The 21,607-nt window shown below is 38.7% G+C and overlaps 1 protein-coding gene across 1 annotated transcript in view; it reads right to left on the bottom strand.

The window, feature by feature from the left end:
• Positions 1-11,931, bottom strand: part of LOC118597120 (tubulin alpha chain-like) — a 39,882-nt gene extending 27,951 nt beyond the window's left edge. The window contains 2 exon segments of the mRNA XM_036208393.1: positions 10,771-10,824; positions 11,742-11,931. Of these exon segments, the coding sequence (XP_036064286.1) occupies positions 10,771-10,824; positions 11,742-11,931 (244 nt within the window).
• Positions 11,932-21,607: the final 9,676 nt, after the last annotated feature.

Genomic DNA, 21,607 nt, shown 5'->3' with positions numbered 1-21,607 from the left:
TATCATAACAGATGAAGCTAGGCTAGTCTCTCAAGAGTATTGAAAAGCACATAAAACTGCCATGTGGCCAGTTTTGCTGACCAAGTGTATGAATTCAACAGCCATTGGGCACTCTATAATCCTTGGATCTTACTGAGCCCTGTCTTGGGTTTAACTAAGTATAAAATAAGAAGAAATAATCCTTGGCATTCAATTTTTATAGAATTTAAATTCCAAAGCCTAAAGGCTTCAAAAAGACATTTAAAAACAGATTTGAAATGAAGAAATGAATCTCCTGCCATTTTGCCCCTTGGCAAGGAAGATCATCCTTCAGCTAATTAGCAGAAGAAATGAGCCTGCACTTTAACCTACTTACTTTTAGAATTAATCATCCTGAGTCTACCTATTTTAATTAAGTGTATTTAAAGTTTGCACAAAGGGATTTAATTAGACTTAGATACTTTGCAAAGCTGGGAATCCCAGAAAGGGCATTTATGCCTCATAAAAGCATACCATCCTACAGCAGGGTTGACCTCATGCCCCTTGAGATATATAATCATATTTTCATTAAAGTTATAGGAGTCCTAAAAATGTACTTTTGTTTGCTTTAAGCATTTTGTCGTTGTTTAAATTGTTGTGTTGGTAACAGCTTAACCAACCTGGAGTTGTGGTGTGTTACTGTGGAACTGACACTTACCTTTCATCTAGTTGCAGCTCTTTTGTTTTGCTTACAAGTCTGAATAACCTGCCCAAGCTGGAGGCTTTGGTGGGGGTTACAGCCTTTGTAACACAAAACCAACTCTGACACCTACAATCAACACTGACTGAACTATCAGCCCACTGAATTTCATTGTGCAACACATTTAACACTCTGTGCTAAACCTTCATTCATCATTAATTCATTAATCAATATTCATAGTTTTAACCATTTGTTGGCAACAATTGTTGAACTGCATAATAGCACACTGTTATCCAATTATTTGGCCAAATTCTTTGAGGCCTACCTGGATTCCACTCATGTTTCAAGTTACATGATCATTTGGTTCCATTATTTGGGGTAATTTTTGATGAGTAGGAGATCCTGCCCCTCTCTTTAACTAACATAATACAGCAGTCTTCTCAAAATCAAGACATTTAAGAGAGATAAGGCACAATGAGAAAAAAATAATGGCAAGAAGGAGATTAAAGACAATTCTAAAGATTAGGCCATGTTGCAGAGTAACATTGAAGTTCTGAGAATTCTATATACTTTCTCAGTGTATATAAGGAAATATAATGATTATGGACATATCGGGATCCTTGAGTAGGGTACCCTGGAAGAGGACATGTGGACAGGATACTGTGGACATTGCTCAATTTCTCAGAATGTACTTAAGTATGAAAAATGCAAGCACACAGAGAGGCAAACAACAGACAGGAATGCTGAGTGAACTTGTCTCAGTCTTGAGCTTTAGTAAAGTATAGAGATTTATTTATTTTCTCTTTTATACATTCACCATTACAGCCACCAAATAATAATGTCTGCATTTTATAGATTCACTAATTTATTTTCCCTGTGCTTACTTACCAAGTTGATAATATAAGCCAGCTGATTCTGTGTAATCTGATCGCATGGATATGAATATAGTATTTTCTAGTCACACATTCCAAAGTGGGTTAATAATAAAGAGAAAATGAAAGTATGATAGCCCCAGTGATCTCTGCATTTAATAAAGAAATGTCAAACAGGCCAAAGAAGACAGAGAATGACAATACAAGCTATTTCTGATGTGAAGACCAGAATACTGCTTTGGGGGTTGTCGATCTGCAATAAGGAAATGAGTTGGTCACATCAGAGCAAAGACAGACACAGAAGAAGGAACATCACATAGCACAAGCCTGGAAAGGAATGTCTCTGAGAAAGTTCATAGTGAAGAAGGCAGTGGAGGCAGAGGAGAATGAGCAAGGGTGAGGAGCCAGCCTAGGAAGCAAACAGAAGACACATCTTCTCTGAGTATACATTAGGACTGACCTTTAACAGGGAAATTAATTCACTGTACTTGTGGTAGAATGCTGTTGGATAACATGAGCACCTACAGACTTCTGCTTCCAAGAGAAAAAATCTAGAAAGAGCCATTTGTTGAGATCTAGGTGCTTTTGCTGTATTAATCTTTATTTCCATCACACTTCATATGTTTCTGTGTCTGAGGGTATGTATGCAGATATGTACATCTTTTGTGGGTAATACCACAAAAACGATTAAAACTGGAGTTTTAAACTTCTTTTAAAAAGAAAAACAATACCAAGATTAGAGTAAATATTGAAAGTTTCCAAACTATGTTCAATAAGTAGAGACCAGTTATTTTGCAGTACATTCTCATTTGGATTGATCTGATCAACTTGAGGTATTTGAAAATATTTTTTCACAGTTTTGAGGAATGAATTTTAAATTTTCCTGAGAATATAAATGTAACACATGGTGATATGGAATTTTGTAGGAATACTATACAAATGATCACATGTCCTTTGTGTATTTTTTTTCCACACAAAAAGAAAGACAGCATTGGTTCTTTAGGATTCTTAACAAAATATAGCTTGTCCATTTTGTTCCCGTATATTCTCATCTCCATTCCCTACCCTCCATTGCCCCCCTCACATATGTATAAAATAGATGTATATGCATGTAATATATTTTAATAAAATCTATCTTCCTTCCATCTTCTCCCCTTGACTTCCACCTAGCACTTTTACCTCCCAATTTCTCTCTCTCTCTCTCTCTCTCTCTCTCTCTCTCTCTCTCTCTTTATATATATATATATATATATATATATATATATATATATATATATATATATATATATCTTTCTGTTCTCCTCTCTCTCTTTCTCTCTGTATCCTTAGTAATACTCACGGAATCATTTAGTGCTGCCTGTATGTGATGTGCTTGGGAGGGACTCCACAAACTGAACACACAGTCTTTGTTATTATAAATAATTTCGTCCTGCCTATTACTTGTACATTCATTTTTCCTAAGTATTCTTGTTAGTCAATGAGAAATCTCAATTTATGTTATATTTATCTTTTTGAATTTTATATTTATAATATTCTGTGCCTATTTTAAGAAATCCTTACCTGATTCCAGGTTGTAGTGATAATGATTATATATTATAGCTTCTCTAGAACCTTTAAAGTAATAGTATATAATGTAATATATGATCCTTTTCATAATTGTTGTAAAGGTTTTAAAATTTGGTTACTTTTTATTTATTATCATAAATCTAAAAATGCTTGCATATGTGTTTGTGTGTAGTATGTGTATATATGTGCATGTGTGTGTCATACATATATATGTGTGCATATGTGATACGCCCTATGTGTGAAGGTCAGAAGACACCATTGAAGAGTTCACTGTTTGATGGTCTACAATCCAAATCAAGTTGTCAGTTTTGACAACAGAGCCTTCTTAATTAATGAGATAGGTATCTTGCTGTTTCTTATAGATGTCTTAATAGTGATCAAAGTTTAGATTTTTTTAAAATATGTTTTAAATAGTTGCTGAAAATGTGGTGGAAATATTTTTCTTTTTTTAGCAAAAGAATGAATTTTTTCTTTCTTTTTTTTCATTTTTCTTTATTAAGAAATTTTCTACTCTCTCCAATGCTATCCACAGACACCCCCTCCTTCCTCCTCCCACCCCCAGCCCTCTTTTCCAAAACACCCTACATCCCCACATCCCTCAAATTGAGGTCTCCAATGGGAAATCAGCAGAGCCCAGCATACTCAGCCTAGGCAGGTTTAAGCCACTTCCAACTGCACCAAGGCTGTGCAAGGTGTCACACCACAGGTACCAGATTCCAGAAGCCTGCCCGTAGACCAGGGACAAATCATGATCCCCCTGCCTGGGTGCCCCCAAACGGTTGGAGCCAGGGCATAGTCCAGTCCCATGGGGGCTCCACAGCCACCAGTCCAAAGTTCATGTGCTTCCACTAGTGTGGCCAGTCATCTCTGCATATCTTCCCATCATGATCTTGACGTCCCTCACCTGCAGAATCTCTCCTCTCTCTCGTCAATTGGATACCTGAAGCTCAGCCTGGTGCCTGGCTGTGGATCTCTGTATCTGCCTCCATCTGTCACTGGACAAAGGCTCTATGATGACAGCTAGGTTATTTTCTAGGCTGGTCACCAGAGTAGACTGGTCCTGGCACCCTCTGGACCACTGCCAGGAGACCAAGGTGGGGTCAACCTTGTGGATTCCTGAGAGCCTCTCCAGCACCCTAACTCTTCCTATTCCCATGATGTCCTCATCTATCATGGTACCTTCCTCCCTGCCCTCCCGTTCTGTCCCTGTTCCATCTTGACCCTCCCATTTCCCTATATTCTCACCCCCACTCCTCACCCTCTGCCAACCCATGACCCCAACACCAAGCTCACTCATGGAGATCTCATCCACTTCTCCGTCACAGGATCATACATGAGTCCCTCCTAGGGTCTTTTCCTGTTAGCTAGCCTCTCTGGAGTTGTGGATTGCTGTCTGGCCATCCCTTCCCACCCATTTAGTATCCACTTATGAGTGAGTACCTAGTATATTTGTCCTTCTGAGTCTGGGTTACCTCACTCAAGATGGTATTTTCTAGATCCATCCATTTGCCTGCAAATTTCATGATATCATTGTTTTTTACTGCTGAGAAGTACTCCATTGTGTATATGTGCCATATTTTTTCCCATTCTTCATTGAGGAGCATCTAGGTTGTTCAGAGGTTCTTGTTATTAATGCTGATATGAACATAGTTGAGCATATGCCCTTGTGGTAAGATCGAGCATTCCTTGGGTATATGCCCAAGAGTGGCATAACTGGGTCTTGAGGAAGACTTATTCCCAGTTTTCTGAGAAACCACCATGCTGATTTCCAGAGTGGCTGTATAAGTTTTCTCCACATCCTCTCCAACATAAGCTGTCTTCAGTGTTTTTGATCTTAGCCATTCTGACAGGTGTAAGATGGTATCTCAGAGTTGTTTTGATTTGCATTTCCCTGATGACCAAGGATGTTGAGCAATTCCTTAAATGCCTTTCAGCCACTTGAGATTCTTCTATTGAGAATTCTCTGTTAAGCTCTGTAGCCCATTTTTAAATCGTATTGTTCAGTATTTTGATGCCTAGCTTTTTTGAGTTCTTTATATATTTTGGAGATCAGCCCTCTGTCAGATGTGGGGTTGGTGAAGATCTTTTCCCATTCTGTAGGCTGTTGTTTGGTCTTATTGACCATGTCCTTTGCTCTACAAAAGCTTCTCAGTTTCAGGAGGACCCATTTATTAATTGTTGCTCTCAGTGTCTGTGCTACTGGTGCTATATTTAAGAAGTGATCTTCTGTGCCAATTCATTCCAGACTACTTCCTACTTTCTCTTCTATCAAGTTCAGTGTAACTGGATTTATGTTGAGGTTTTTGATCCATTTAGACTTGAGTGATGTGCATGGAGATAGATAAGGATCTATTTCCAATCTTCTGCATGTTGACATCCAGTTATGCCAGCACCATTTGTTGATGATGCTTTCTTTTTTCCATGGTACAGTTTTGGCTTCTTTGTTGAAAATCATATGTTCATAGGTGTGTGTATTAAAGTCAGGTTCTTCAATTCAATTCCATTGGTCCACATGTTGGTTTTTTATGCCAGTACCTAGCTGGTTTTATTACGATAGCTCTATAGTAGAGCTTGAGGTCAGGGATCATGATGCCTCCAGAAGTTGTTTTATTATACAGAATTCTTTTAGGTATCCTAGTTTTTTTTGTTTTTCCATATAAAGGTAAGTATTATTCTTTCCAAGTCTGAAGAATTGTGTTGGTATTTTGATGGGGAATGCATTGAATCTGTAGATTGCTTTTGGTAAAATTGCCATTTTTACTATGTTGATTCTACCTATCCATAAGCATAGGAGATCTTTACACTTTTTGATATCTTTTTCAACTTCTTTCTTCAGAGACTTAAAGTTCTTATCATACAGGTCTTTCACTTGCTTAGTCAGAGTTACCCAAAAGTATTTTATATTATTTGTGGCTATTGTAAAGGGTGATGTTTCTCTGATTTCTTTCTCAGCACCTTTTTCATTTGTATTTAGGAGGTTTACTGATTTTTTTTACTTAATCTTGTATTCTGCTACCTTACTAAAGCTGTTTATCAGCTGTAGGAGTTCCCTGGTAACATTTTTGGGGTCACTTATGTATGCTATCATATTGTCTACAAATAACGCACGTTTGATATTGTTCCTTCTGTTTCTATGGTGTGGAACAATTTGAAGTGCATTGATATTAGCTCTTCTTTGAACATCTGGTAGAATTCTCCACTAAAATCATCTGGACCTGGGCTTTTTTTTTATTGGGAGATTTTTAATGACCATTTCTATTTCCTTAGGGGCTATTGGTCTATTTAAATAGTTTATCTGGTCTTGATTTAACTTAGGTATGGTGTACCTATCCAGAAAATCGTCCATTTCTTTCAGATTTGCCAATTTTGTGGAGTATAGGTTTTTGAAGTATGACCTGATGATTCTCTGGATTTCCTCATTGTCTGTTGTTATGTCCCCCTTTTCATTTTCATTTCTGATTTTGTTAATTTGGATTCTCTCTCTCTCTCTCTCTCTCTCTCTCTCTCTCTCTCTCTCTCTCTGCTTTTTGGTTAATTTGGATAAGGTCTTATTTATCCTGTTGATTTTCTCAAAGAACCAACTCTTTGTTTCATTGATTCTTTGTATTATTCTCTTTGTTTCTATTTTATTGATTTCAGCCCTCAATTTGACTATTTCTTGGTGTCTGTTTCTTCTGGGTGAGTTTGCTTATTCTTGTTCTAGAGCTTTCAGTTGTGCTATGAAGGCACTAGTGTGAGATTTCTCCAACTCCTTTATGTGAGCATTTAGAGCTATGAATTTTCCTCTTAGCACTGCTTTCATGATGTCCCATAAGTTTGGGTATGTTGTACATTTGTTTTCATTGAATTCTAGAAAATCTTTACTTACTTTCTTTATTTCTTCCTTGACCCATTGGTGATTCAATTGGGCATTATTCAGTTTCCATGAGATTGTAGGCTTTCTGTAATTTTTGTTGTTGTTGAAGTCTAACTTTAAGCCATGGTTGTCTGATAAGACACAGGAGGTTATTTTAAATTTTTTTGTATCTGTTGAGATTTGCTTTGTGACTAAGCATGTGGTCGATTTTGGAGAAGGTTCCATGGAGTGCTGAAAAGAAGGTATATTATTTTGTGTTAGGCTAAAATATTCTATAGATATCTATTAAGTCTATTTGAGTCATAATTTCTGTTAGATCCCTTATTTCTCTGTTAAGTTTCTGACTGGCAAACCTGTCCATTGGTGAGAGTGGGGTGTTGAAGTCTCCCATTACTAGTGTATGGGGTTTGATGTGCCATTTGAGCTTTACTAGTGTTTCTTTTACAAATGTTGGTGCCCTTGTATTTGGAGCATAAATATTCAGAATTGAGACTTCATCTTGTCAGATTTTCCCTGAGATAAATATGTAGTGTTCTTCCCGATCTCTTTCAATTGATTTTAGTTTGAAGTCTATTTTATTAGATATTAGGATAGCTACATCAGCTTGCTTCTTAAATCCATTTGATTGGTATACCTTTTCCCAGCCTTTTATTCTAAGGTGATGTCTATCTTTGAAGTTGAGGTGTGTTTCTTGTATGCAGCAAATAGATAGATCTTGTTTTCATTTCCATTCTGTTAGCCTGTGTCTTTTTATAGGTGAATTGAGACCATTGATATTGATGGTATTAATTACCATTTATTGTTAATTCCTGTTATTTTTTGGTGGTAGTGTGTATGTTTCCCTTCTTTGGTATTATTTGCTGGTATGGGACTATCTATTGCCTGTGTTTTCATGGGTGAATCTAACTTCCTTAGGTTGGATTTTTCCTTCAAGTGCTTTCTGTAGGGCTGGATTTGTGGAGAAATATTGTTTAAATCTGGTTTTATCATGGAATATTTTGTTTACTCTGTCTATGTTGATTGAAAGTTTTGCTGGGTATAATAGTATGGGTTGGTATCCATGGTCTCTTAGTATCTGCATAACATCTGTCTAGGACCTTCTGGCTTTTAGAGTTTCCATTAAGAAGTCAGGTGTTATTCTTATGGTTCTGCCTTTATGTATTACTTGGCCTTTTTCCTTTGTAGCTCTTAATATTTTTTCTTTATTTTGTGTGTTTAGTGGTTTGATTATTATGTGTCAAGGGATCTAGTCTATTTTTTTGGATCTAGTCTATTTGGTGTTCTGCAACCTTCTTGTATTTTAATAGGCATTTCCCTCTTTAGATTGGGAAAGTTTTCTTCTATGATTTTTGTTGAATATATTTTCTGTGCCTTTAACTTGGTATTCTCCCTCTTCTATCCCTGTTATTCTTAGGTTTGATCTTTTCATGGTGTCCCAAATTTCCTGGACATTTTGGGTCATGACTTTGTTGGTTTTAGTGTTTTCTTTGACTGATGAATCTATTTTTTCTACTATATCTCAATGCCAGAGATCTGCTCTTCCATCTCTTGCATTTTGTTAGTTATACTTACATCTGTAATTCCTGTTCGTTTACTCAGATTTTCCACCTCCAGCATTACTTCAGTTTGTGTCTTCTTTATTGACTCCATTTTAGTTTTGAAATATTGAACTGTTTCCCTCACTTGTTTAGATGCTTTCTGTTTGCTTTCAAGGGATTTACTGATTTCTTCCCATTTTTTGTTTGACTTTTTCTTGATTTCTTTAAGGGGATTTTTCATTTCCACTTTTAAGATCACTAATATCTTCTTAAAGTCATTTTATGGTAGATATCTTGTGTTTCTTCTGTGTTGGGATGTTCTGGTCTTGCTGACGATGTAGGTTCTGATGGAGCCATATTTGTTTTTATGTTGTTCACTGTATTTTTGCACTGGCATCTACCCATCTCTTTCTCCACTTGGGGCAAGCAGGGTCTGTGTCTGAGGGAGCCTCTCTTGGTCTGATACTCTTGATCCAGTGGGAGCTCTTGGTCTAGCAGATGCTGATGGGCTTTTTGTCTTAGAGAACAGCTCTTAGTTTAAGTGGCACTAGTGGGCTGTCTCAGGGAGTACCTGTAGTCTTACTGTGTGGTAGATGGTGATAGTCTGACCTGTGTGCAGGATGTTTGACTAAGAAGCCAGTTGGGTGCTGGCAGGCTCTGTCTCAGGGAACAGTTGCAGTCTCAGAGGGTGGGTGAAATTTGGGGGAAGTAGGGCTTGGGTTACAGGGTCTGATGGGGGATGGTGGTAGTCTGACCTGTGTGCAGGATGCCTGCCTGCCAAGTGGCCTGAAATTGGAACTGCAATGGGTGGGGGTGTAGGGGCACAGGGTTGTGCCCCTGGGCCCAAAGCCTAGGGGCTGGGGTGTTCGGGTATGAGGATAAAGACTCACCTCTTAGTCCAGTCAGGTGCTGGCAGGCTCTGTCTCAGGGAACAGTTTCAGTCTTGGAGAGTGCAAATATTTTTCTTTCCTTCCTAAATCTGGTATTCTTGTTATAATCTTCCAGTTGCGCACATAAATGTTGAGCCTTTGCTATGCCTATTCTATGTGGTCATCCACATCTCATAGAAAAACTGAACTGTTATAACTACTGAAAACTTGGAATAAGGTTTGAAGCAAGTGATGGGAGCCTCACCTACTCTCAAGGCACTTGGTATTGCCCTACAAATTTTGTATTTACATAATCATTCTTGACAGTAGCCAATGTAAATATTGACAACATTTATATATGCATTCATGTTTCAATTTGGGATAACTTGCCATTTTAAGGTTGCTGACACTTGCAGCCCATGTTAACATTGTCTTTCCATGTGTTCAGGCCTTTGATTAATCATTTTGGAAACATATTACATTACCAGTTTATGGTATTACATGCTCACAGACAAAGTTATCCCTATTCTGTGATTTTGAAACTACTGTAATATACATTTAATTCATGCTGTGTACTTACTTATTATCTAAATGTTCTCTTACCAGAGTTTATGCCACCACAAGCATTCAGAAACATAATTAATGTTGACATGCTGATTTTATATATCTATTTTTTAACATCTTTTAAGATTATAGTCACCTTTTACGTGTTTCTTAAATATGTCTACAAAATTTTTATTCTAAGTGAAAATGAAATAGGTTTACTTTTTTCTTTCCATCGTGTGCATTCTTGTTCCTCTTCTCTTGTGTCTTTGGTTAGAATTTCTAAGAATATCCTTAATAACTGATGTGAACCAAGTCCCACTTCCACATCCCTGGGTGTTAAGAGAAGTCTTTCCTGTCAAGCTCGAGAGGACTGACACAGCTCTTCCCCAGGTCTAGACTTGGTGTGGAAAGCATTCACTCATGAGCCTGCCAGGCACCTCTGGCACCAGGCTGTCAGGCACCATTATGCTATCACAGCAGAATTACCTTGCCAGTCCAGATATCTGGATAAATGACTTCTGTTTGAAGCTGCATCCTGTGGTCTGAAAGAGAAGTCAGGGACCTCTACCATACCAGGAAGACTAAATGAGAGATAAAGATCCACATGCTGCATTAAGGCTCTCTGCCATGGGCCTGGATGAAAGAAAAACACAAGCCTAACCGGCGTCTGATAGGCTCTATTATTGTGAGCAAATATATGGAGGGGTGTGGAAGAGAAAGAGATAGAATGGTTCATGTCCCATGGAGAGAGGCAGTTCCAACGAGGTGAAAGCAGTGAGAAGTGGGCTGAGGTGGGTGGCCTGCTTGCTACCCTAGGTCATGGTGCTCTTCAGGCCTGAGCTATGGACAAGTGTCATATCTCTACCTGAGGCCTTGCTGCCGGCCTGATCTGTGTTGATGTCCTTGGCTCCTACTGCCACTGAAAGAGAAAGTAGGGCTGCATAGAGTTGGATCCACCCCTTACAAGCTGCAACACTAGGGAGAGCTGGTACTACCTCTCACTGGCAAGCAGCACTGGAGGGCCAAGCAGATACTGCACCCCACCTGGGCAGCTTGACATAGCTGACCCTCTTGGTGGGGAGGTGGGTGCACTGGGCCTGGACGCATGAAAGTGGGAGAGCTGGTCCTGCCTCATTCCCCCTGTCTGCCATGAGGTGGTGAAGGAGGGTGAAAGGTGCCATGCCCCCACCACCCATTGCCCCTCACAACCTATGGCAAACAGGTGAACTGATCTAGACCCTCACCAACCACAGCACTAGGGAGAGCAGGCCCTGCACCTTGCCTAGGCAGAACAGTGGAGCTGACCCTGTTGACAGAAATGCTGGTGAGCTGGTCCCAAGAATGTGACCATAGGAGATCTGGCTCATCCCCTTATCTGCCATATGGTGGTGTGGATAAGGGGAAGATGTCATCCTCTCCCTTACCCCTCACCACCTGTGTCAGGTGGGAGAGCTGGCCCCTAAGGACAGGAGAACCTGTGAGCTGGCCCAGCATCTCACCAGGTGCAGTGCTCAGGAGAGCAGGCCATGTCCCTTACCTGGGCAACTCAGTAGAGCTGACCCTGCTGGTGATGGTACATGTGAGCTGACCCTGAGGGCATAAGTGTAGGGGAGTTGGCACAAGAAACATGGACAGGGAAGAGATGTCCCCTTGTCTCTCACCCCTCCCCGCCTATAGCACTTGGTAGAGCAGCCCTGAACCTTTCCTGGGCACCATAGTAGTGCTGACCTTGCTGGTGGGGGCACAGGTGAGCCTGGTGTAAGGTCATGAGACTGATAAGGCCTTGCACCCCTTGTCTGCCATGTGGTGGTAAGGGAAAGGGAAAGATGCCCTCACCCCTCACACTTTTTGACCTGCCACAGATGAGAGAGCTTCCCATGCCTCTCACCAGATGCAGAAGTAGGGAGAGTGGGCTCTGCACCTTGCCTGGGCAACACAGTAGAGCTGACCCCATTAATGGAGGCATGAGTGAGCTGGTCCTGAGACCATGAGTGTGAGTGACCAAGCTCTGCTGCTCATCTACCATATGGTCGTATGGGCAAGGGAGAGAAGTACCTTCCATACCTCTTGAGGCCTGTTTTGTATGGGAGAGACATCTCTGAGGTTATTAGAACAAGAGAGCTGGTCCTGCCTCTCACCAGCTGCAGCAGTGAGCAGAGTGGCCTCTACACCTCAACTAGGCAACACAGTAGAGCTGTCCCTGGTAGTGTAAGTGTCGTGAGCCAATCTCAAGGACATGAGAGTAGAGCACTCAGCCTGCCCCTTCCTGTTTACTACATATGGTGAAACAGCCAGGGCACTACTGGAGAGCTCACCCTGGTATTGAAGATGAAGGAGAGCTAGCAAGCTAACCAACTGAGCAACCACCCAGACCCAGAAGCAGAGCTATGAGTTGTCCCTTACCATCTTCCACCCCATCTGTGATCTACTAGAGCATGTGAAGGTGTTGGTCTTCAAGTCTCAAAGTTACAGGATCTCCATGACAGAAGACAACAACAGGATATCCAAGAGGAGCTCCAGTGAAGGCCCAGTGTTGATGATTTAGCAAAAACCAGAGACCTCAGACAAGACCAATGACTCAATTCAATGAACACTTGATTTAACAATGTATGGACTAAAGGAGTGTGTGAAACTGAGTCATACTATAGTTTTCACGTGAGATTTTTCTTTTCTTTACTTTTTCCCCTTTCTTTTCAATTTTATCTTGTTTTATCCCGGAGGAGGTTGCACAGGTAGAGAGAAGATGGGAAGGGAACAGGGAGATGAATAGGATCAAGACGCATGATGTAAAATCCACAAAGAATCAATAAAAAAACTAAATTTGAAGTACATAAACACACACACACACACACACACACACACACACACACACACACACACTAGTGAAAATGAAGAAATGAGAGAGAGAGAGAGAGAGAGAGAGAGAGAGAGAGAGAGAGAATTCTTTCCTAAAGATATACTGTGGCAGAATACCTGCTAGAAAGTTCCTAGAGGTGAAGGAGTTGGAAAAGACAGTGTCATGGGATACAACAGCTTGTGGGGGATGAGAAACTGTTCAAACTGATGAAATTTGATGGCAAATTTGAAATACCCATAAAAGCCTAGATTATTTAGAGCTTTGTTGGAACTAATGGGCAGTATCAAAAGTGAATCAGGGGCAAGTGGAAGCCTATGGACTCCAACAGCTTTATTATGCTAGCTACTCTTCAGGAGATGACTCAATCCTCATATGAAGTAGGTGTTTGGAAAAACTGGTTAGGGAGTGGAGAGATGACTCAATAGTTAGACTATTTACTGTTCTTTCAGAGGACCTGGGTTTGGTTCCATGCATTACATCATAGCTCACAAAAATCTGTAAGTCCAGTTCCAGGAAATCTGATAATATTATCAGACCTCTACAGGCACCATGTGTGCATGTGACATACACCCATAGATACATGCAGACAAGCACTCACACACATGGAATTAAACTGAATCTTAAGAAATCTAATTATTTAGTCTTTCTTTTCTGTAATGCATTGTAAGAAACATGAGAATCATAAAATATTGTAACATTTTAGACATTATTTTCTGAGTTGTAAGACTAATGTTCTGTGTCATATGACACACAATTACCAGAAATACATACAGGCGTCTCAGGAATCCTGACCAGAACTGATAAAGCATTAAATTGTAAAGTGGCTATAATAATTGAGAAAATTTAGTGGTTTTGAGTAATGTTTAGGAGCACAGGATCTAAAAATCAGTGTCTGGTTGAATACAGAAGGACAGAACTTATGACAGCGAATTATTCTTTATAAACATGGGGCAGATTTAAATCATGCAGGTGCTTCCATGAATCTTTCCAAAATATGACAGTCCCACATCTGAAGTATGGATGTTTACATGAAAGGTAAAGTATGGAATTTCCATATTGCAAGGGACAATACATGTATCCATACCTTGTGATCTTATTTTTAAAATGAAGAGACAGCAACCCAAGTGGATGAATTTATCAATATGAAGCAAAAGAACAGATAAAGACAGAGTTGAAGCCTGAACTTGGTGTCCAAATTTTTTCTTTTCTTTTCTTTCCCATATCATGTCATTGTCAGTGATCCCTACTGTTTGAAGACAGCTAAGTCTCACACTCCTCAGGACTCCCTAGATTCTGTATGACACTTTCTTTCTATCTGTGCTGTTCTCTGATGTTCCTTGAAATGTCCTATTAAAATGATTCTGGGAAAATTTACTCACACATTCTATAAATATTGATGATTTTTATAAGATAGAAAGCACTGTATTAGGTCTTGATATTGCCCTCTTTGTCTTTAATGGTATTGATCAAAGTTTTCATGGTGCACCTTGCCCAAGTCAGACATTATGCAAAGCAATTTTCTCCTTGAATGTGAGTTTTAATGGCCAGATTCAAGTGAAAGTCTATCTTGTGTCAAATTGATGTTCTGTCCATGAGGTAGAAAATAATAAACTGAGAACTGCCTTTGCCTTTTCAGTAATAGTTTGTTTACTTGTTTTTTCAGCCCCTTCTATGTCTTATGAATTATAATTGGTAATATCTCATGCACTCCCTCAGTCTTCAATTTTCTCTTCCAGGAAAGAAGAATTTTCCATCCATATCCCAGTGCAACTAATGAGCTCTTTGAAAAAAAGTTCTTGGAAGACATTCAGGGAGTGACTAGCATCCTTCCAGATAGGAATGCTGGTATGTGAGCATCACTGAGGGAGATGCACGGACAGTGCCCTGTCAGCTAGCACTACTGGTTATTTATAGTAGAGGAGAGCTGGCTCCCAGCAATCCACAGAACTCCTCAAAAGTTTCTGAGTAGGTGAAGTATATCTTTATGGAAATTTCTAATCTTGCTGGAATGATGCCATACCTCAAGCAAGAAATCCTCATCCTTAAATTGTCACTGTTCTGTGATGAGGTGATTTTCTTACTCTCAACACAAGCTCAAATGAAGTTAGGTTTTACTGAGAATAGGTTAGAGGAAGGTTTAAAAGCCAATATTTTCATTAAAGTATATGCAAAGACCCTTTATCTGCCTCCACAAATGGGATCTGTAATTATTTGGAATGGGCTAGTAATGATGATGCTAATGTCTATTTTTATAAGATCCTGCATCAGAGTAATGACACTCACTTAAAACTTGTCAGATGTCAACAATATGGGTGCTGTAATCTAGTTCCAGGCTTATTAACTGCTGTGCCCTGTGGCATTTTCACAGAATGACTGTATAACACTGAGCTGGAGGCCACTTTCACTTCTAACATAAATACAATCGTAACCTTAATGAAACAGATGAATTACACTGCAGTGTAAACTCGACTCTTCTAATGGACTCTGGTGGCGGATGTAGTTAAGCAGTAACCACTGTGATAAGGTTTACTATACTGAAGACAGTAACCATAAATCATGACAAGCTGCCAATTTTTATTTTATTTTACTTTACTTTATTTTGCCAGTTTTCTCATTCCCAGCTCTCACCTATTGAGGGAGCAATTGATTTGCCTGTGGACCACTGCTCAGTCATTTGGAGTCCAGAGTCAGTTTCCCAAGTCTGTTCTCAGAATCTGAATCCTAATACAGAGAAAGTCCATAAAAACTGATGAGCACATGTGTTCCACAAGAGATTTAAGCACAAGCAGGGCGGGCCAGAGCATCATTCCTTCCAAGGCACCAGATAGGAGGTTTGAATTATTTATTGGTAGATGATGCACTCGGGGAAGAATAGAAACATATATTTGGAAATACATTTTTAGTGTTTCTGTTTGCTTGTTGGTCTTTTGTTTTACAGAAAGTAGACCAAGCTAAAGAAACTGAAGTTAAGAAAGTCACTTTTCCTGTAGAAATGATTGGTGGACACGCGGGGTCAAGGAGCTCTAAGGAAATCCACCCTGAAAAGGCCATGGTGAAGAGAAACTAGGTTTTGCCAAGAACAGATAGACTATACAACATATCTATCATAACAGATTGAAACCATCATCTATAAAGCAAAAAGAATAAAGGGGGGTTGCCTAAACCTCAGGAGGAAAGGTACGTGCAGACACTTTTCACGAAGACATCACTAAGATACAGGAAATGCTCTTCCAGGGTACAGCACGATCAAGCAAGATCAGCAAGCACTGGGAATTGAACTCAGTGTTCAGCACTAAGTTGCAGAGGGAGAATTAATTGTGTAGAATTATTGTGGTCTGAGATTTGCAGTTATAGGATCTCTAAAGAACTAACATTAAAAGAAACTGAGAAAGAGACTATAAACAAGATATATAACTTAAATTTAAACTGCCATTAAATTCACAAGAGAAGAACATTTCAAATTGCTATTGCTAAGCCATGTGGTCCTGAAAGGGCAATGCTTTTCCATATGATTGCTTATACAGGTTGATAACCAGAGAGAACATTGATGTGGGAGACATCCATGTCAGTAACTAAGATATACCTACATGGAAAGGCCTGTCTATATGTGTCTCCCACAGAAGCCACCAAACTTCAGAAGACTTGTGCCCACCTCAGCTGTGAATCATGAGCAACCATTCTAGTGCAGAGGAAGACAATGTGCCCAGGGAATGTGCTCCAGATCTTTGTGCTAGAGAAGACTTGGAAAGCTGCATCAGGCTATAGCAGATTGTTCCATGGCTTATAAGGAAAAGCTATTCTCACATGTTGAATAATGGATGTCTTCAGTCATTCCAAAGGGCACAAGACTAACATCAGAAAACATGCTTTGACAAAGAAAGGAGATGTTATGTGGATACATGCTGTGTGACTGGAAGTATCACTTTGGGTATTTTCAACAAGTCTGCAAATAGTGACTAGTTCACAATGAATTTGTGGGCAAGTGCTCAGAACCTTAGCTGGGGGCTACTTGCAGTCCATATGCAACCTAGATAAGAAGAGGACACAAAGCCTGGCTCCAACCATGCAATGATCAATCACAACAAACATATTTGTTTTACTCTACTTGCATAAGCTGACAAATGGAGGGAGGTCAAGAAGAGATATTGTCTAAAACAGTGGTTTCTTAACTCAAGTGGAAAACTCAGGCAGAAGTTAAGGTTACCACATTTAACTGAAAGTCTATGGTTGGAAGTCAGGTCTCCTCAACAAAAATATTTCATAATTCATTCAATTGTTGCATAATTTTACTTTTATATACAACAATTGACAGTTGATAGCTTCAATAGGAGGAAACGTACATTTTCTTTTAGCATATGGTCTGTGATAGGTTGACCATGCTTCTGAGGATGGCTCTACAACCATGTATATATGAGCAGTGATAAATGGACTGTTTGGTTATGGACTAACTGGCTATACTCAAAAACTCAGAGATCCTGAAGTTGAGAAATTATGGAATCTGGTAGGAGTTGAGGAGTATGTGGTGAATATAATTGATATGATATGATTATATATATATATATATATATATATATATATATGTGTGTGTGTGTGTGTGTGTGTGTGTGTGTGTGTACATATAAATCACATTCATACACTGTATACACTATATATTATATATCATATATATGTAGACATGTATCTACATTAGATGCTAGCAAGTGAGTCAGCAGGCACAAGCTATGTGCTTGGGGTTTGTACTCATGTTCTGTCAACTCTTTCAGAGAGCTAAGTAAACCATGATACAAAATTGATTCATTCATTTGCTAGAGAGGTATTTGTTTTAGTGTAACATTTATTCAGGCCATGTGCCTTGTATTGACATTGTTTCTATACTCAGTTTCTTCCTAGTCTACTTATGGACATATCTGATTTTTCATGGCTCTAGAAAGAAAAGATATGATAGTGTTAAGACAAAATACCATGTAAAATGTCCATTGTTCATTTCTAAGTTCCCTCAGAGAAACAATACTTTCAAGGATGCTGTTTTTGGATGTCTAATAGAGTTAGAGTCTCTGAATGAATGTCAAAGGGCCCTGGGACACAGTTCTAAGAAGGTTTTTCACCAAGTCTTCTGTTACTTAATGCTAAACAGCCAGGTTAAAGAACTTCACCTTCAAGATCAAAAGACAATTGGGAAGTTAAAATAGAGAATTGTGGGTACCAAGGAAGGATGAAGTTGCTGACAAAGAACAAAGTTTAAATAAAACATGTTCGGCGGAGATGAATCGATACTTTATTTGTTAGAGAGAAGTAAAAGTACAAAAAGGCTTGTACAACAGAGCATAAAAAAGTGAGAAATCAATTCTACTTAATTCAGAATGCTTCAGGAGTCACCTATGCCATTGTGCATGAATAATTCAGGAATGGAAATTTATTGCAGACACATATTGTTTGGTTTGGATTTAGCACTGCCCCTCATTTGACCTAAATCTTGTAAAGAATGATATCCAACTAATTGAAATAACATTTTTCAAGTAAGCCAATGCCTCAAGAGGATTCCTCACCCAATTGTGAAATAGAATATGGATGATGAAGTACCAGATAAGATTTGTTTTAATGATGCAGTGTTTTAGCATGTTAACTACAATGAGGGAAGTGCTCTTGCCTGTCCACTGTCATAAGCTAGAAATAAATGTAGGAAGAAAAGGAGCCCTGCAGACACCTGCTTTCTCTCTGGATGCCAATCATCCTGAAGCACTGTCCATTATTATTTCCTGTTGCTTACAGAATAGTGGAGTGGACACTTCCAAAAGCAGGACATTTAAACCTTGAGGGGATATAATAAGTCACTGATGAAGTGCCACTGCTTTATAAATATAACCACATGGCCTTCTACCTAGGAAACACAGGAGTACCTGGTCCAGCTGTGTGAACTCAGAAATGGCAAGATTAAGATGTACAATTTTTGAGTCTTAACAAAAGTCAATGTAGAGGTTGAAACAGGTGCAATAGCCATTCTTGCTCAGTGAATATTCTCTCCAGTACATTGTTCCTCAGGTACTTTGCTATTTTTACTTCTGATACACTTCACCTCCCCCCATGAGTAGCAGCTACAGCACAGTATTTTTTATTATTTAAGCCTATATTTTATACATATTAATCAAATAGTCAGAAGTGAAGTGTAGCTGTTTGGATGTGATTCATGTCTCCAAGTTTAGAGTGACATCTAACCTCAGATTCCCTTGACTTGTACTGATCTCACAGGAGGTAAATGACTAGATGTCTCAGCAAGTCTTAGGTAAACATCAGAAACAAATTCTAACATCAGTGAAGAATGAACTTGCCAGCGAGGGTGAGGACAATCAGACAAAGAAACAAAGGTTCTTTCTTCTATATTCTTTCTATAGGCTGACACAAGGAGGTGTGGCCCAGATTGAAGATCTTGACAAAAGGTATCCTTCCCACTTCAAATGATTTAAGAAAATTCACTCACAAGTGTTCTAAACTGCTGGGGTTTTAGTTAATGTCAGATGTAGTCAAACTGATCACTAAGAATAGCCATCATAAATGGATAAAACTAAAGCTAATTTTATTATTCATGAAGAAAACTCAACAAAAGTGTTTATCATTCAATGTATGTATGTGTTTACATACACAGACATATTGATGATTAAGATATATGTGCAGACAGGCTAATGATGAGTTTATAGATAAGGAATAGTAAGTTGACAGACAGACCAATAGACATAAGTATAAAATAGATTGAATTTATAATCTATATTTGATACTGATATATATGAATCCTATTGATTTTATGCATACACACATATATTCATACCTAGAAGAGATGCATTCTAAAGAATCTTTTGTGTGATTATGGAAAAGGACACATCACAAGATGTGCAGATAACTGAGAACAATTGATAATTAGGACACCATTTTTCTTTTCAAAACTGAATCTTGGAAGTAAACTAATGGCCCAGATTAAAGGCCACTAGCAAAGAGAAATCTCTTCCTGGGCATAGCAAGCCATTTCTTCTCTCAGACCTTGAGTGAGGTCCACTCATACCTATGAAGGACACCTACTTGTGTTCCTTTTGATGATTTAGGTGTTATTTTCGTCTACAAACACCATCACAGGAACAGTGAGAATGCTTGACTTTTGGACCCAGGCAAGAAGACACATAAACATAGTCATCTCTGTGATATTATTTGGATCACAGTAAACAGACTATCAAGATTCTCTACTACAACCTGAAATAGAGTTGTACAAACCAGATTTCTCATTGGGAATCTGTCTTGAATCTACTGAAGGGGAATGCATTGGTTTCAATATAGATGGGGTCTTATTGATTCTGTACCTTCTGGGATTTCCAAGAGAGCAGAGAGCAGAGAATTATCTTGCTGTGTTTGTATCCAGTTCTATGTCCTGATCTACAGATAATGCCAGGAAGATATGGCAGACTTTGCTAAACTCCCTGTACCATTCCAATTTCCAGCCAACAAACCAACATCTAGTTCTCCCACCTTTTATATTAAGCTTCTGCAGTAACAGTAGCTAACTCATAAGAGTTTCACTGGATTTTGTTTTTCAGAATTCTAGAATACTTGAAACTGATCACTGGTCTATCAGATGAGGAATTTTTGCCTTCATGAAATCAGTCACACTGTATGTATTTGTTTTTACCATCAGAGATGCTTACTGATGTTTTTATATACTATGTATCAATGTGCTGAAGCTAGTGCACAAAGAGATATATGACTGTGTTTAATATAATACAGTGGTATAACTACATTTCTAGGGTGGGAATGTTTGACCCTCAAGTGTAAAATAAATAAACATTTGAACAAATAGACCATAGTACTAGGGCCTGTCATATTTCATATGTATGACCTAGATCAAGCCATATTGCTCCTTAATCTCATAGACTTTGTGGTAATATGAATAGCAACACAAAAGGGTTATTTCATGGTCACATGATTAAAGTGAAATCCTAGTATCTGTAAGCAATTGTCATGAAATCAATTGTAGCTACTATTTTATTTGTTATCAAGCATTTAGAATCTTGTTGGTATCACATACCAAGAGAAGGCATGTGAATGTAAAATTATATTAGCTACCTTTAATGTTTCTACCTCAAAATATAAGAGGCAATTAACATCTAAGGAGATGTAGTATATGTATCAAACAGTAATGGAGGTTCCCATCCAGGATTTAGTGCCTCTGTAATTGTATGTTGGGTTAATGTACTTACGGCAACTTTTATGGAAAAATGAATGTTAGAGCAGACTTCCAACGTTATGAATCAGAAAAGAGAAAGATGATGAGACCAGAATCATGTGTTCCCTTGTGAGAGCACATCCCTAGAGATCAATAATCTCCCATTAAGTCCCATCTCTTTTAAGGACCTGTCTCTTAAGGGTCCAGAACATCTCGCAATATTATCTCTTAAGAGACACAGTCTTAACAGGTTTATTTTGGGAAGACTATATCCATAGTGAGAATATGGCAAATTCAAATTGTAGTTTACTGTCTGGACTCAGGAAGACTGAAAAATACTCTACATTTAGAGTATTAGGTGCTCTGATATAGTTGAACATTATTGGTGCTCTCACAAAGAGTTCTCAAAGAAAGAATGCATCATTCGATGTTTAACTCACAAGAATTTTCATATGTGCAAAGACTTGGCAAGCTGTTTCCCAAAGACTAACTGCATTCTTTTGTAAGGATAAAGAAATGGGATTATGTGAAGGTGCTTAGAGGACATAAAAGGGTTTTGCAAACTTATGCTTCAATAGTTTCTCCTTCAGGACACTTTTTACCCATCATTTTCCTTAGACACCTCTCCCACCACATGAAACT

The sequence above is a fragment of the Onychomys torridus genome, chromosome 16, assembly GCF_903995425.1.
Source record: "Onychomys torridus chromosome 16, mOncTor1.1, whole genome shotgun sequence".
NCBI lineage: Eukaryota > Metazoa > Chordata > Mammalia > Rodentia > Cricetidae > Onychomys > Onychomys torridus.
This window is presented reverse-complemented; position numbering and strand designations above follow the sequence as displayed.